Genomic DNA, 18,679 nt, shown 5'->3' on the forward strand with positions numbered 1-18,679 from the left:
GAAAAAAACATAGAAAAAGAAAATGTCTGTATATATATAAAAAACAGAAAAAGATATATATAAATATATATATTTTATATATATATTTATATATATATAAAAAACAGAAAAAGAAAATGCATATATATATGCATATTTGCATATATATATTTCAATCAAATTTCAATCAAAAGCACAGAAAGTAATTGGATGAAATGAAGCCAAAATGAAAACACGATACTATGAACTTTATCTGCAAAGTAATCTAATGGAAGAGTTTTGGAAAAGACTAAAAAGGATAATAAAATATGGAAGAGTGTTATAATGCCAATTGCAAGAACAAAAAATGCTTTCAATGATATTAGGTAAAAGTCACCTTTGCCTCCTTTTCTCATTCCTTCTATAAGTACAAATATACTAAATATTAAAGATGATATGATTCCCTGAATGAATTATATTAGGAAAAAATATGTAAGATTTGTGTTTCAGATATTTTCCAAACTCAACATTTTGACCCTTGGAAAAAAACCTCAAACACCAGTACTATGACTAGTGTAATCCTATACATTCACTACTAAAGTCAAATATTAGCTCTTCAAATATCTGCTCAGCAACATGGTGGCATAATCCAGACTCCTGCTTCTAGAACCTGGAATCTCTTAAGTTTTAACTCAAATGATACTAGGACATTTGTGCTAGGCACTGGGATACGATGAATAAAATATTTTTCTTTAAGAGGTTACAACTGATCACGTGAGTAAGTGAGATACTGAAGGTATAGAGGAAGTTTGAGTGGGTGGGTAAGGGAAAAGAGGGTATTCAGGAAGCATCTCAGAAGATAAATTATGAGTACTCTGGATCAACATTAATGGAAGACTTTAGGTGAAAAAGAGGTAAACAGCAGCTCCGACTACCAAATGTATCACATTAGAGCCCTGGGGCAGAAAGAGAGAAATAAAGCTAGTGAGGAAAAACATAATTAAATCCCAAGCCTGGGGGCACCTGGGTGGCTCAGTTGGTTAAGCATCTGCCCTTGGCTCAGATCATGATCCCAGGGTCCTTGGTTCGAGCCCCCCCAATCAGGCTCGCACTCAGTGGGGAGTCTGCTTCTCCCTCTCCCTCTGCAGCTCCCCCTGCTTGTGCTCTCTCTTTTTGTCAGATAAGTAAATAAAATCTTTTTAAAAAATCTCCAAGTTTTTATTAAAGTGTAGTGACTGAAAGAGAGCAATAAGCAAATAATACAAATGATTGGTAATACTTCTGTGTAATTACTGAATATCTTTATTATATGGATTGGCTTTCCCCTACCATCTTCAAGAATTAGATAACTATTTGCTAAAACATATCTTGAAAAATTAAGTATGAACAAGAACCATATGATACTCTAAATAGATGCTGAAAAAGCATTTGACAAAGTACAGCATCCCTTCCTGATCAAAATTCTTCAAAGTGTAAGGATAGAGTGCACATACCTCAATATTATCAAAGCCATCTATGAAAAACCCACCGCAAATATCATTCTCAATGGAGAAAAACTGAAAGCTTTTACACTAAGGTCAGGAACAGGGCAGGGATGTCCATTATCACCACTGCTATTCAACATGGTACTAGAAGTCCTAGCCTCAGCAATCAGACAACAAAAAGAAATTAAAGGCACCTAAATTGGCAAAGAAGAAGTCAAACTATCACTCTTTGCAGATGATATGATATATGTGGAAAACCCAAAAGACTCCACTCCAAAACTGATAGAACTTGTACAGGAATTCAGTAAAATGTCAGGATATAAAATCAAGGCACAGAAATCAGTTGCATTTCTTTACACCAAAAACAAGACAGAAGAAAGAGAAACTAAGGAGTCAATCCCATTTATAATTGCTCCAAAACCATAAGATACTTAGGAATAAACCTAACCAAAGAGGCAAAGAATCTATACTCAGAAAACTATAAAGTACTCATAAAGAAATTGAGGAAGACACAAAGAAATGGAAAAATGTTCCATGCTCCTGGATTAGAAGAACAAATATTTGAAAATGTCTATGCTACCTAAAGCAATCTACACATTTAATGCAATCCCTATCAAAATCTCATCCATTTTTTTCAAAGAAATGGAACAAATAATCCTAAAATTTATATGGAACCAGAAAAGACCTTGAATAGCTAAAGGAATATTGAAAAAGAAAGCCAAAGTTGGTGGCATCACAATTCTGGACTTCAAGCTCTATTACAAAGCTGTCATCATCAAGACAGTATGGTACTGACACAAAAACAGACACATAGATCAACGGAACAGAATAGAGAGCCCAGAAATAGACCCTCACCTCTATGGTCAACTAATCTTCGACAAAGCAGGAAAGAACGTCCAATGGAAAAAAGACAGCCTCTTCAACAAATGGTGCTGGGAAAATTGGACAGCCACATGCAGAAAAATGAAATTGGACCATTTCTTTACACCACACACGAAAATAGACTCAAAATGGATGAAGGACCTCAATGTGAGAAGGGAATCCATCAAAATCCTTGAGGAGAACACAGGCAGCAACCTCTTTGACCTCAGCTGCAGCAACTTCTTCCTAGGAACATCACCAAAGGCAAAGGAAGCAAGGGCAAAAATGAACTATTGGGATTTCATCAAAATCAAAAGCTTTTGCACAGCAAAGGAAACAGTTAACAAAACCGAAAGACAACTGGCAGAATGGGAGAAGATACTTGCAAATGATATCAAATAAAGGGCTAGTATCCAAAATCTATAAAGAACTTAGCAAACTCAACACCCAAAGAACAAATAATCCATCCAATCAAGAAATGGGCAGAGGACATGAACAGACATTTCTGCAAAGAAGACATCCAGATGGCCAGCAGACACATGAAAAAATGCTCCACGTCACTCGGCATCAGGGAAATACAAATCAAAACCACAATGAGATACCACCTCACACCAGTCAGAATGGCTAAAATGAACAAGTCAGGAAATGACAGATGCTGGCGAGGATGCGGAGAAAGGGGAACCCTCCAGCACTGTTGGTGGGAATGCAAGCTCGTGCAACCATCTGGAAAACAGCATGGAGGAGCCTCAGAAAGTTGAAAATAGAGCTACCCTATGACCCAGCAATTGCACTGCTGGGTATTTACCCTAAAGATACAAACGTAGTGATCCGAAGGGGCATGTGCACCCGAATGTTTATAGCAGCAATGTCCACGATAGCCAAACTTTGGAAAGAACCTAGATGTCCATCAACAGATGAATGGATAAAGAAGATGTGGTATATATATACAATGGAATACTATGCAGCCATCAAAAGAAATGAAATCTTACCATTTGCGATGACGAGGATGGAACTAGAGGGTATTACGCTTAGCAAAATAAGTCAATCGGAGAAAGACAACTATCATATGATCTCCCTGATATGAGGAAGTGGAGATGCAACGTGGGGGGTTTGGGAGTAAGAAAAGAATAAATGAAACAAGATGGGATCAGGAGGGAGACAAACCGTAAGAGACTCTTAATCTCACAAAACAAACTGAGGGTTGCTGAGGGGAGGGGGGTTGGGAGAGGGTGGTGGGGTTATGGATATTGGGGAGGCTATGTGCTATGGTGAGTGCTATGAAGTGTGTAAACCTGGTGATTCACAGACCTGTATCCCTGGGGCTAATAATACATTATATGTTTATTAAAAAATTAAAAAATAAAAATAAAAATTAAGTATGATTAAAATTCCTCCATGAGATATATAAAAAATGTTTCTAGGATATTTTTTTAAAGATTTATTTATTTATTTGAAAAGGAAAGAGAGAGAGCACACACAGAGGAAGAGGGAGAAGCAGACTCCCTGTTGAGCAGGGAGCCCAATGTGGGGTTGGATCCCAGGACACTGGGATCATGACCCAAGCTGAAGGCAGATGCTTAACCTACTGAGCTACCCAGGCTCCCCTAGAATATTTTTAAATGAGAAAAATGTAACAATAAGATTTTGGATTGGATAATTTCAAGTAGATTTAACATTCTATAAATGTATAATATTTAGTCCAATGAATATAATTCAAGTGTATATTAAAAAGTTGTCATAAACTTGAAATACACAATTTTAAACATTTGAACAACAGAGAACTAACTAATTTATGTAACCTGAAACCCCTAATTTAAGATATTTTTCAGGAAAATATAGTATGCATTTTACTGTGGCACCTACTGGCAGAATGTAGAAATACAACCAAATTACTGCTAAAATGGCTTGATGAAAATTTGGCAATGTGGAGGGAAGTGTGAGAATCTGTTCTTCTTTCATTTCTTCCCTATGTATTCTCCATCTTCTTTTTGATTCGAAGATTATTGTGATTCCCTACCACCTCCAGCCTATTCTAATCAGTTATAAGAGTTAAACACATTTTTATCTCTAAGTTTTGAGGTTGAGAGATAGAGGCCAGAGCAAGATACAGGCAGGAATTAGAGCACATCGGATTTCTATATCATACTAAGGCTTCTGGGGTCTTAGCCTATACCTAATATAAAGTCATTGAAGGATTTTATTCACGGAAGTAACATTTGTTGTTTTAGAAAGACCTCTGGCAGCAGTAAGGACAACAGGATGGGGCAACTCAAGATTGAAGGCAGAAAGAACAACTCCGATAGAAATGAAGAAGTTTAAGCAAGAAAGGATAAAAGTCTGAAAACAGACTTTCCATTAAAATATGGAAACAAGATAGGAGCTATAAGACTAGAGATGAGAAGAAAGAGTATCAAAATGTTAAGAAGAATTCATGGGGGTGCGTGGGTGGCTCAGTTGGTTAAGCAACTGCCTTCAGCTCAGGTCATGATCCTGGAGCACTGGAATCAAGTCCCACATCGGGCTCCCAGCTCCACGGGGAGTAATCTTCTCCCTCTAGTCTTCTCCTCTCTCATGCTCTGTCTCTCTCTCAAATAAGTAAATAAAATATTTTAAAAAAATAGAATTCATGGATCTTGGTGACTGAAGGGACACTAAAAGGAGAAATGGGAGTTTAGAATATGTTTCAGATTTCCAGTTATGTAGCTGGAGGAGGAGAGGCTTCATCAAGTTGGGCACTTTAGGAGAAGAAGCAGGTCTGCATGAAAAGACAATTTGGTTTGGAACATGTTAAGTTTTTGTTGCCTTTGAGATCACAACATATAGTTGAAGATATATTTTTGAAACTCAGGGAAGAGGTTTGAATCTCACTGAAATATAGATTTAGAATTTGCATATATGCAGTCTCAGACATAGGTGGAAAATAAGAGACTGAAATCTCAGAAGCACAGGGAAAAAGAGTTCTAAGAAAGAAAATGATCAAATTTAAGGACACAACAGAGACCAAAAATTCTACACCAACTAGATCACAAGTGTTCTTTGGTAGAATAGCTTCAATAGAGTGGAAAAGTGAATTACTGTGAGTCAGTTAAAAACAGACAAGTAAATAAATAATTGAGTGTCTACTCTGTGCCAGAAACTGTGCTAGGACTAGGGAATATTAGTGCAGAAAACCAATAAAACCCTCATAGACTTTACAGCCTGGGGAGAAATATATATTAAATAATTAGAAATTCAGAAATGGAAAGGATAACTTTTTTTCAAGACTCTCAGCTATAAAAGAAAGAAGGAATTAACAAAAACAGGGAAATTGTTTTATTGCTTTTTTCTTACAATCTTTATACATTGTGACAAAAGTACTAGAAGTTGAAACTCTAAGACAAAATGAATAACCAATAAAACAATGTCCTAATAGGTTAGCCATAGTATCCCCACTGCAGGAAATATCCTCCCTTCTCCCCATCTAGATTTCATTTCATACCCATTCTCCATATCTACCTAACTTCTTCAAGTTCATACTTCAAGATTAAGCTGAACTGAAAAGCCACCCAAGTGAGCATTCCTGACACTTTTATCCCTGGCTTCCACAAACTGGGTCAACTGCCCTTTTCTCTGTATATCCTTCTATTGTTGTATAAGTAGGATATATGTTTTTAGCTTTTAATAACTTTTTTAAAATTAGGAAATGAATATATACTTAATAGATTCAAAAATCACAATAAAGATGAAATAAGGAGAAAAAAAAGAAACAAAAATTGCTCAGGTGGACTATTTAAATAGACACCCACATAAACATATTCACTATTTAGACATCTACTTCTTTAGTGTTTTCCCTAGAACATAGAGTAATTACTCACTGTGACAAGAGAGGATATCCAAAATAACTCACTGATAAGTTAAAGAATTTAAGTCTATTCTCTCATCTTAGATGCCCCTAAAATGTACTTCTATCCTATAGATAATTTATCCCAACCAGAAATTCCTCAGGAATGTAAATATAACAAACTACATTGGATTGAATATATACATTTTTATCTGCTCCCTCCTAAAATTGCACTAAAAATGACAAAAGGACAAGTGTTTTAAAATCCACAAAGAAAGAGAATGTTGGGACACCTGGGTGGCTCAATCATTAAGTGTCTGCCTTTGGCTCGGGTCATGATCCCAAGGTCCTGGAATCGAGCCCCGCCCGCATCAGGCTCTCTGCTCATCGGGAAGCCTGATTCTCCCTCTTCCACTCCCCCTAGTTGTATTCCCTCTCTCTATGTCTCTCCCTCTCTCTCTCTCTCTCTCTGTCAAATAAATAAATAAAATATTTTTTAAAAAGAAAGAAAGAAAGAGAATGTTAGAGGAGACAATAACAGATGACAGCAGAGACATATAATGAAAGCATGGAAAAATGAAAAGCAGATGAACATGTGGTAGCTGACTACTCAGAACAAAGAAAGCTAAAACACAAGTAACTGCTGAAAGAGACACCAATAAGAAGCAACTCCAGAAATTCTCAGAAATCGAATTCAATACTGAAGGCTACAATAAAGACAGGGCTGCAAACAAGCAAGCTGGTTGACATTTTACATCAGAAGCACTTAGACACCTAAAATCGCCTCTCCTATTCTGAGCAGTCGGGCCAGTGCACTTCTCTCCCCTAAGCATGGAAAGCAAGACTACTCTGAAGAATCTACCAGATCGGCTCTGGACCTTGAGGCAGCAGGGACTAAAAATAGAGTGATTAAGTAAAAGTCTACATACTGAAGTGGGAGACTCAACATGAACCCCTACTCTACCTCAAATTCCAGCACATTATTAGCTAGACTTACAGCTTTCCAAAAGGGACTGAAGGATGCCACTCTGGAAACTTTGGGGTAAGTCCCAAAGAAAAGACCTATAGTTACCGACATTGCAGAATCCCCAACAAAAGAGCCAAATGGCTACCACGCTATAATGAAATCCACTGTATACAGCTACTAATCAGCTTTCTATGGTTTCATTCTTAAATATGATAAAAGGACTATTCAGAATCACCACACATTTTAGAAATACCTCTAACATGAAAGAAAGCAAAACAAACAAAAACATTCAACTTAAATAAAGAACCTCCAGGAAGCAGATAAAAATAATCTTAGAAATAAACATAACAGTCTTAAATAAATAAAACATGGCATAAGATCACATACAACCAAATGTGAGAATACGATAAAGGTATTTGTCTCCTATTATTCTCAGAAAGCCATATGAGTAAAATAAGGGATTAACCAGCTAAAAATAAAGTGACAAGATCCAAAAAATAATGCAGAGGCAAAGAAAATTCACAAGGTAATGAAGCTTCACCATTAACACTGTGAAACAGGCTAAATAAGCAAAAGTGCACACTCAGTGAAGAAGATAGAGGGCTCTCTAGAGGGAATGCCTTCAAGGGCAAAAACCAGAACTGACAGATGATCTAATAAGAAGAATATGTATGGTTTTGTTTGAAAGCTCAAAAAAGAATTGATGATAAATATATAGGAAGTAAAGCAAAAGAGAAAAATAGATAATTATTAAGTCTAGGAAAAACACAAAAATTTGTACAAGAAAGGAAGTATAATTACAGCATATCACATAGCTTAGGGATAGGCAGTATTTACAGAGTCATAATAATATAAATTCTAAAATCTAACTTAAACTGAAATTGTGATATAGTAGAAGGATGAAAGAAGAGAAGTTCTGTGTGTTTGACAGGATGGGGAAGACAGACAAGGGGTGGCTGGGAGGTTGGTGAGTGAGTAGCAAATCACCATCTTCCAGGGTAGGAATTTAATAATACCTCAAATGGAAAAAATCAACAAATAGTTGCATTAAAATTTCATTTAAATGAGGTAAGTATAAAAACAAACACACAAAAAAATTTAAAGACAATCTGTGGAGGACTTTTTTACTATTTGACTTTAACCAAATATACCTATATTTGCTTTGCTAAAAATAAAATGTTTTTAAAAATTATCCGCTATCTTAGAAGAAATAGCCAGCCAATACATTATTTGAAAGTTCAGAAGATGTCACTGATATTGGCTATAAAGCATATTCAAAACCCTCTTCCAAATTTACTTTCTTGTAATGGATATCCATAAAGACAGAGGATGCAATTCAGAATAAAATCCTGAGAAACAAATTCTTCTTTGAATCTTAAAATGAAAAGAAATTTCATGAAATAAGATACAGTGATTAAGAGAATGGGTTCCAAGTTCAGAACTGAGTTCAGATCCCAGTTCTGCTACTTAAATAGCAATGTGAGGTAAATCACTTAAGTCTCAGAACTTCACTTTCTTCCTCTATAAATTGGGTGTTTATACTATATAAACCTATAATGTAAGGTTGTTGTAATGATCAAATGATAATCCCCATAAAGAGCCTGACACATTAAAAAGTGTTCAATAAATACCAACCCTTTCGTATGCTTTAGCATACCAACCAAATGGCAATGATCTACCATGACTGCTAACATATACAGCTCATTTCTGCACCCCCAAAATTAATCACAAAATTACTCATCATCCAATATGTGTACATTATAAATGGAAGTTTATCAGATAAGAAAGAATCTCTTACTTCTAATATCATATAAAAACAAATTTCATATAAACCAGAGATTTACACCCAAGAAAATGGAAAAAAAAGTAGCAAGAAGTAGAATATAGATTTTATCATATCTTTGTCAATTTCCTCATTCTGAATAGGTAGAGGTTTCCTTTAGTACTAACTACAAATTTTAAAGAAATTATCTATTCAGTCACGTCCAGTCCTCCAAAATCTATTTCTTCCAGATAAAGACAAATAGCCCTCTTCTCTAGTCAAATTTCATGTGAACATGCCATTTGACTTTGGCAAAAATTTTAGAATCAAAGATAGGCAGAAGTAGGGAGAAAAGTCATGAGATTATAATTTATTCATCTAGATATTGTTTCTTTCCTTACTATTGATGTTTAGTCATTTCAATAGCTCATATAGTCAAATCTACATCTGATCCTGTAAAATTTTAAAGACAGATTAATAACACACATTTGCAATTTATGAAAAGTCATTACCTTGGATTTGGTACTTCTCCAAGAATCTCATCTAAATTGTCAATGAAGTTAATAAAATTAGACAGTCCTTTTACATGTGCCCTTAAAGGATCAGATGGTGATGGTGCATATCCCTTCCCTCCAAGCTCCAGTGTTCTAATAAATGATGTGGCCACCTATGAATTAAAATAAATGATTCAGTTATGTTTAATGATTTAGTATGTTAAAAATAAAACTTTATGAAACTGGGTACATTTATATTATTTCTGGGTATACAGGTAAAGTAAGCACTTTTTATGATTCATGTCACTTTGATTCAGAAGCAAATAATTAAACAAACAGATGCCATGCAAAATTCAGGCCAAAAAGGGTGATGGCAATGCGAGTGGAAACTGAGAAGCCAAGTAAGGTGACAAACTAAGGGCATAAGAATACATTCATAGGGACACCTGGGTGGCTCAGTGGGTTAAGCCGCTACCTTCGGCTCAGGTCATGATCCCAGGGTCCTGGGATCGAGTCCCACATCAGGATCTCTGCTCTGCGGGGAGCCTGCTTCTCTCTCTGCCTCTGCCTGCCTTTCTGCCTGCTTGTGTGCCCTCTCTCTCTCTCTCTCTGACAAATAAATAAATAAATAAAATCTTAAAAAAAAAAAGAATATATTCATAAGAGTGTATCACTGATTATAAAATATTAGTGTATGTATACTACATTATACTATGTAGTATACTACATATACTAGATTGTATACTACAATCTATATTCTCATATAGATTAAACTGGAATTTTTAATATGAAACAAAGGGTTTTTCAGGGTCAACTGTGTTGATTTATTCAAGGGTAGGCAATTAATTCAACTCTTCCAAGCTTTATCTTCTTTATTTATAAGCTCAACATTTAGACTAAATAGAACAAAGCCCTATCTAGCTTTCACATTTTAGGATTATTTGATCATGTGTAGTTCAAAAGGCCTTGCCTTACCATAACAAAAATACATATAGGATGGCTATACTTAAGAGTAGCTCCAACAAAGATGAAATACTTTAAAGTGTATCCTAAATTCTATGAAATTTCAGTAATTTGTTAGAAAGTTCCAAGGTTAAATAACGTAGGAAACAACACATTAAGTAACAAGGTTAACTTAAGCAGATTTCTTAATGGTAAGACTTCTCAGAGCTTTTGATATACAAATATGCATTACATATCTACAATAAAGGTAATATTTCCAATAAAGGTACTATTTCCAAACTGTTTGCCCTTGGAAACATCTTATTCAAGGAGCACTTAACAGGGACTTTTGCCTTTGGAAATATTTATCCAAGGAGAACTTAACAGAGATACCACTCTATAAAACACATGTCGGAAAACATTGCTTTAGAGAAATTTTCTCTTATCAAATTTGAAGAATATGGTAATAAATAACAATACCATAGGTTTTCAAATACAAGAAAAGAGCATATATTCAGAGTTTAAAAGTTGTTTTATCATAGCTAAAAGAATTCTATATTAAGGTACATATATCTACTGTTCATAAGTCTTTAAAACATATTGAAAATGTAACATGTCCATACCAAAAAGATAGACATCTTTTTCTCTTGAGCGGCATGTTTCAAATCAGTGAAGGCTTCTCTTCCAAGTCCTCTATCAGGAATATTGAGAACATGAGCCAGAGCCAGGTCATTCTTTGAATTCACAAGCAGGCTTAAATATGAGTAGATAATTTTTCTTGCTAGTAACTGCACCTGTACAAAAAAATATCATTTTCTTTATTGAAGTTGTTCTAAATCAATAATCTTTTCTTCATACACAGTAAAATACTTATGACTATTCAATAACAATATCTCACTTAACTCTATGGGAAAAGAGAAGACTACCATACAACAAAAGATTGAGTTGGACAATTAACATATCCCTGCTCATGAAACAAATGTGCCACTAGTAAGTAAGTATGAGCAAATAACAACGATCATAATTGTTGAAAAATACCTCTTAAAAATGATATAAAGGATAAAGTCCAAAGTCTGAATTTCTAATAAGGCTGAATCTCATGCCCTTGTACACATCTGTCACTAAATAACAAGGAGAAATGAAGTCTCTTAAAGCTTACGGAATAGGCTGACTGGCACTATTTGGTCCTATACCTACACAGGGCTGGAGACAAGGGCTGAATTTAAATGGTTAAATTTGGTGGTAATTATTAGATGCTGACTTTGACAATACCAAATAACCAAGTTAAGTCTTACAATGAACAAATTCAAGCAAGTGTTAAGAAAATAACAACAACAACAAAGGAAAAAAAGAAAATAACAAGTAGTTGATGTTGACATGGTTCTTTCATATATTCTATACTTGTCTTTTATGGTCAAGGGCATTTTACAAACCAAGGCATTCAATGATCTTATTCTTAAAATTACCTACTTATAGCTATTTAGGGTCTTGCAAATTCTAGTATTGAGCAAGTGATACTGTGAACTCCCACAGGTAACAATAAAATATTAGTAAAATTTCAAAAACATAACTATACTGGAAAGTATACACAAAGCAGACCCAAGCTAGAGGAGAATTTTATTTTAAAAGAACTGCAAGGGGCGCCTGGGTGGCTCAGTGGGTTAAGCCGCTGCCTTCGGCTCGGGTCATGATCTCAGGGTCCTGGAATCGAGTCCCGCGTCGGGCTCTCTGCTCAGCAGGGAGCCTGCTTCCCTCCCTCTCTCTCTGCCTGCCTCTCTGTCTACTTGTGATCTCTCTCTGTCAAAGAAATAAAATCTTTAAAAAAAACAAAACAAAACAAAACAAAAAAAAACAAAAAAAAATAAAAGAACTGCAACAAGAAGGGTTAAGAATAGCAAGTTTGTGGTTATTCAAGGCCCTAAACTTCCTGTGGAGAAGTGAGTGATCATATGAACCTCACAGAAAACAAACATAAAACAGTAAATAAAACAATCTTAAATACTATTTAAAGACAATGGAAAGTATCTAGAAGGTAGATAGGAGCTGGAGAAATATTTAATTTTAGCAGAACTGCAATAAGAAGGGAATGAATTAGGCGTGTCTGGGTGGCTCAGTCAACTGACATCCAACTTCTGATCGCAGCTTAGGTCATGATCTCAGGGTCATGAGTTCAAGCCCCACTCTGGGCTCCATGCTGGGCATGGAGCCTACTTAAAAAAAAAAAAAAAAAAAAAAAAAAGCATGAATTAAGTTTGTGGTTTACTGACTCAAATTTCATGACTATAGCTGTGGCAGATAGAAGTGACTATAATGGTGCCCTCAGAATACAAGGCTGGGAAAGCAGCTAGAAATTTAAAGGGGAAAATCTTGGACATAATTGAGAGCATAAAGAGCCATAATCCATAGCTGACAGCAAAACTACACAAGCATGGGGGAGACTCCGCAGGTCCATCAAAAACACAGGCAGAAATAAGAAAGAAATACATTCAAGAAAGACTGAGCTACAAGGAACTAGAGCTATGAGTTGGAAGGTTTGCTAAAATGAGTACATTCCTCAACTGTGTGTAGCTTAAGTCACAGAAAGCTGAAGCTGGACAGGCTTGAAGTGTTAAGAGTACAGAGCCAAAATTTGTCAGAACAACTGGAAAACACAGGAAAATCCCAGGAAAAAAGAATCCATGGAAAGAATGAGCTCCATACTTTCCCAAATCCTTGGTTTACTTGCCACGTTTGGCAGGCAGAAGAAAGACCTACAAAAGCCAACCAAAAAAAAAAAAAAAAAAAAAAAAACCAGCAAAGGAAAACCATAAGAATAGATATCCAAAAAGCTTCATACCAAGGAGACAAAATATGAAGTTGAAATCCAGGCAAGAAAACTGCCTACTGGAATAAAAACTCAATTGTCTTCAGAAGAACATGACAAAACCCAGAATCACTATAAAATAATATCTGTAATGTCGTTTTTGTCTAAAAATTACAAGACAGTTCAAAAAAAAAGTGTTACCCCCTCTCAGGATAAAAAGCAGTCAATAAAAATTAACACCAAGTGGACCTAGATACTAGATTTAGCAGACAAAACTCTGAAGTTGCTGCTATAAATATATACAAAGAACTCAAACCAAAAAATGTTCAATAAATTAACAGGGGAAATGACAACAGAAAAGTGGACATTATAAAAAAAGTAAATTCTAGAAATGAAAAGTACAAAGACCAAAACAAAATTTGATAAATGGGCTCAACAACAACTTGGAGAAAGCGGAAGAAAGTATAAGTGAACTTACAAATATATAAATAGAAATTATTAAACCAGAAAAACAAAAGAAGAAAAAAGGAAAGAAAAATAAAACCAAAGAGCTCTGTGGGACATGTATTTAGAATCCCTGCAGAAGAGTGAAATAAGCAGAAAAAAGTATTTCATGAAATTATGGCCAAAAACATCCCAAATTTGGTGGAAAACATTACTTTATAGATCTAAGAAGCTACTAAAGTAGGAAAAATACAAAGAATATCATTCCTGTTCTATAATTAAACTCTGACAGCCAAAGATGAGAAAAAATCTTGAGAGTAACGAGAACAAAATGACACACAACATACTAAAGAATAATGGTAATAACAAATCATCAAAAAGCCAGAAGACACTGGAACAACGTATTAAATAGGCTGAAAATGATCTTAAATATTACTGTATAGTCAAAATAATACAGCATTTATGAAGGGACACTCATATCAATGAAACAGAACAGAGTCCACAAATAGACCTAAAAGATACAGCCATTTGATTTTTGACATAGGTGCAAAAGCAACAATGAAGAAAGGACACTCTTTTCAATAGTTAGTGTGGGAACAACTGGTCAGCCATATGTGAAACAAATGAAACTCACCGAAACCTCACACTTTTTTCTTTTTTTTTTTTTTTTTAAGATTTTACTTATTTATTTGAGAGAGAGAGAGGGAACATGAGCAGGGGGAGGGACAGAGAGACAAGCAGACTGCCCGCTAAGTGGGGAGCCCAATATGGGGATAAATCCCAGAACCCTGACATCATGACCCGAGCTGAAGTCAGACACTTAACTGACTGAGACACCCAGGTGCCCCAACCTCACACTTTTTATAAAACTTAAAGCAGATTATAAGTTTAAATGTACAATATATAAAACTGTAAAACTTTAAGAAGAAAACGTAAGAAAAAATCCTTATGACTTGGAATTAGGCAGAGTTATTACACGTGACATCAAAAGCACAATCTATAATAGGAAAAAATTGATAAACTGGATTTCATCAAAATTAAATTATTTTAATGGAATTCTCATCACCTTCTCAACTACTTCCACCCCATTTTCTTGATCTGAAATCTTGTTGTATATAATTCTTAAGTGTTGATCCCATGCTATCTACCTGAAATACTCTCCTTGCCTATTTCCTTAGAAAAATGAACACTACATCAAAAACTAATGATGTATTATATGCTGGCTAATTGAACATAGTAATAAAAAAATAAACAAATTTAGAAATAATTTAATGAAAAAAAAATGGACTCCACAAATTCTAAACTCAATTCATTCTCAAAACTTGAAATTCAGTAAGTCCTTCAGTGACTGACAACTTAGCCAAAGACCCCATAATTTATCATCTATAATTCTAGGAAAATATTTTCCTAATTAAAATTAAAATGTTTTCATATTGTTTAACTACATTTTAGAAAGCATTAAGAGAGATTTAAAAGGTAGCAATAAAAATTATAAATTATTAGGAAGTCTCTGAGACAATTATTAATAAAGTCTCAAGTTCATAGATGTATTATTACAAGCACTTTTAAAGGCTTGGGGCGCATGGGTAGCTCAGTTAAGCGTCCACCTTCGGCTCAGGTCATGATCCCAGGGTCCTGGGAATCCAGCCCAGCATCAGGCTCCCTGCTCCACAGGGATCCTATTTCTCCCTCTCCCACTCCCCCTGCTTGTGTTCCTTCTCTGGCTGTCTCTTTCCCTCTGTCAAATAAATAAATAAAATCTTTTAAAAAAATTAAAAAATAAAGGTAACATGCTTTTGGATTATTTAAATTTCTCAAGAAAAACAATTCTTGAAATACGGGAGGCAGTCAGGGTCAATTTAAAAAAAAACTTTATTGTATAGGAAAAGGTTACCTTAAATATGGACTTGAAATTTAAGCAAAATTGATTTAAAAAAAAAAAACTTAAATATTAATCCTCTAAAGTTTTTTTCTTAAATATTAAAAATATGAGACAAATGTTACCTTTGCAGAGAGGCAATTTGCAGAGAGTAATTCATGTACTCCCTTTCTTATTACCCTCTTACACCTAAGCCTATCAGGCAATTATAATTCCCTGCATAGATCTTAATGGTTTCTGATGCTGTGTATTTTCTTAATCTTTCTACTACTTCATGAGTTCCAGGAGAGCAAATGGTGTGCCCTTAGAGCCTAAAAGAATGACTGGCATTATAGTATGTAATCAATCCATTTTTGTTAATAGGTTCTCAATTAGTTTTTGTTCAATGATAAATGAAAAAAACTTAATACATGTACTTGGCTCTTTTAGAAATTTCAGAATGAAAACTATTGATAAAAATTTATTTCAGGGGACGCCTGGGTGGCTCAGTTGGTTAAGCAGCTGCCTTCGGCTCAGGTCATGATACCGGCATCCTGGGATGGAGTCCCACATCGGGCTCCTTGCTCGGCAGGGAGCCTGCTTCTCCCTCTGCCTCTGCCTGCCATTCTGTCTGCCTGTGCTCGCTCTCTCTCCCTCTCTCTCTCTGACAAATAAATAAATTTTTTAAAAAATCTTTAAAAAAAATTAATTAAAAAAAATTTATTTGGGATCTATTAAGCACTCACATATTTGTATTACATTGCCTTAAAAAGAAAATTACTTCAAGTTACAACTAAATCAAAATCATCTTAAAGATCCACCCTAAAATTTTATAACTTAAGGCATTATATAATTTTCCACTTAGATTTCAACTGTCTTTTTATCTTTACTTTCAGTGTAAATCATAATATTTCGTGTGAAATCTATAATACAGAAGTTTCAACTTCACAGTACGATAGTCTAAAACATATGAATCTCCTCTTTATCTTAACCCTTCATGTTTCAAAAGAGTAACACATTTCATGAAAAATCAAAAGGAAGAAAAAAAACGACATTCACATTGTAATCAGAAACTTTTTTACTCTTTCTACACTTAATTTCATTGAATCCCTATTTTACTGTGCTTTTGCTGTCCAAAAATAATGAGAATTTACCAAAATGTATATATCTGATCCTTACTGGGTATCAATGAGGGCTTAAACCCCATCTACAACTTGCTTTTTAAGGCTAGCAAATTCTGCCCTTCTGATCTATAATGCTAGACAAACATCGGGGAAAAACATCTTGGAGTCCCCACAGTTAAGAGTGTTTCTTTTAACTCATGGCTGCAACTGGAAATCTATCCCCATCATTATGGTCATATAACATGGTAGTTATGGTTTCCCTGCTCTTGTATTTGCAAGTGTGTTTTAAAGAGGCTCTCTGGAAAAGCATTCCACATAAATACAGTTATGATATCCAGAAGCAAGGGCCTAATTGAAAAAATCCGCAAGATTGAAGCTTTTACCAAGATACCAAAAATAAAGATAATGTTCTGTTTATTTATTTAATAAACTGATTCAGTCCATACCGCAAAGTATTTGCAATGTTTGTTTAGAAGTTGAACAATTTTATTTAAGCTTTCTGGCAATTCCAAGTTTCTTTTCCTATTCATTAATTATTACTGAAATGTAGATATTCAATCTCAATTTGAAGAATGTCAGTTTTTTTAGATTGAGATTAATAATTTATACCGCTATGTTTTTACTTTCTTTACCAAACACATAAATTCTTAACATAAAATGACCAAACAAGCAAAAAAAAAAAAAAAAAAAGAGTTGAGCTAAAACTAATATAGCAGTAGAAATTTTTATTTAACTGATGATTTTCTTTTAGGGCTTTTATTCCATTTTTCCCTTCTTTACTTCAGAATTTCTAAAGCAGTTTAGTACTTTAGGAAAAATAAAATAAGGAAACAAAAATATTGTTTCTCAAACTCATGCCATTCATCTACTTGATGACTCTGGTGTGGCATTAGCAAGGTACATTTTGTGATCAAAATATATCTATGCAAGACTTCAGCCCAAAAAGTCACTTTGGAATTTTAGTAGAAATATATTGCCTTCCAAAAATACTTTGCAAAAAGAAAAATTAGAAGTCTGCAAGTAACAAAAAAATAGTTGAGAGGATGACTGCTACTTTAATAGTCCTCATAAAATCTAATCTATCGGCTAACTAGTAGGTAGAATACTCTTAAAAAACAATCCAAAGAGGCAAGAGATAAAAGTAGAGGATTAACACAATGAAACTATCACTGTTTTTTTTTTTAAATGAGAAAACTATATCCTTGCAATGAAGACCCATTAGTTTCTATATGCTATACTCTTTTTTCATGGATATCCATTTATGACAACATTTTATAACTGTAAGCCAAAATTATAAACACCTAGGTATTTTACACATACAAATTCATTCATTTCTCGTAAGGACACAATAACAATTAATGCTTCCTCCCTATAGAGCCTGTAATATAAATCAGAGAGAAGAGATTTGTAAGTGATATACTCTCTTGATATATGAATGCATCTCTTAAGTACCAATGAGAAAAGACCAGGCATTTGGTAAACATTTTATCAATATTTGGCACCAGAGGAAAAAAATAATGGAAGTGAAAAATTAACTTCAACTAAGAGAAAATAGGTACAAACGACTGAAGGGAATCACATCCGGGCAGAAAACGTTCTAAGATGGACTTGGAATATTTTATTATACCAGAAAAAAGGGAAGTGCTCAGAAGTCTAATAGGGCATGTAAAAAAGACACAGAAGCTTGAACAGAATCCCTCCATTTTAGCATCAAAGGTTAATGACTGTAATTAATTTTAAAACTGAATAAAAATTCATGAGTCCACAGCAATAAATACATGCATAAGGACAAAGATAAACAGAAAAAGATGTAATTTGCATCTATCTTATAAATAACTATTATCCCAGCTCCTAAACTGGTAATGAAAGAGAAAGAATTGGGGCACCTGGGTGGCTCAGTGGCTTAAAGCCTCTGCCTTCTGCTCAGGTCATGATCCCAGGGTCCTGGGATCCAGCCCCACGTCGGGCTCTCTGCTCAGTGGGAAGCCTGCTTTCTCCTCTCTCTCTCTCTCTTTGCCTGCCTCTCCACTTACTTAAATCTCTGTCTGTCAAATAAATAAATAAAATCTTTAAAAAAAAGAGAGAGAAAGAAAGTATTAAGTCGTGACTCTGCCATTCCTAGGGAACTATTTCCCTAAATAGCTTTATCTTATCAAGCTCTG

General features: G+C 34.7%; 1 protein-coding gene across 1 annotated transcript in view; it reads right to left on the minus strand.

The window, feature by feature from the left end:
- Positions 1-18,679, minus strand: part of LOC111142311 (PARP1 binding protein) — a 59,126-nt gene that overhangs the window by 24,589 nt on the left and 15,858 nt on the right. The window contains exons 4-5 of the mRNA XM_022495360.1: positions 10,912-11,082; positions 9,365-9,519 (exon numbers count right to left, since the gene is read on the minus strand). Of these exons, the coding sequence (XP_022351068.1) occupies positions 9,365-9,519; positions 10,912-11,082 (326 nt within the window). The remainder of the gene's footprint in view (positions 1-9,364; positions 9,520-10,911; positions 11,083-18,679) is intronic.

Source organism: Enhydra lutris, unplaced genomic scaffold, assembly GCF_002288905.1.
Source record: "Enhydra lutris kenyoni isolate GAN:26980312 unplaced genomic scaffold, ASM228890v2 scaffoldscaffold7, whole genome shotgun sequence".
Lineage (NCBI taxonomy): Eukaryota > Metazoa > Chordata > Mammalia > Carnivora > Mustelidae > Enhydra > Enhydra lutris.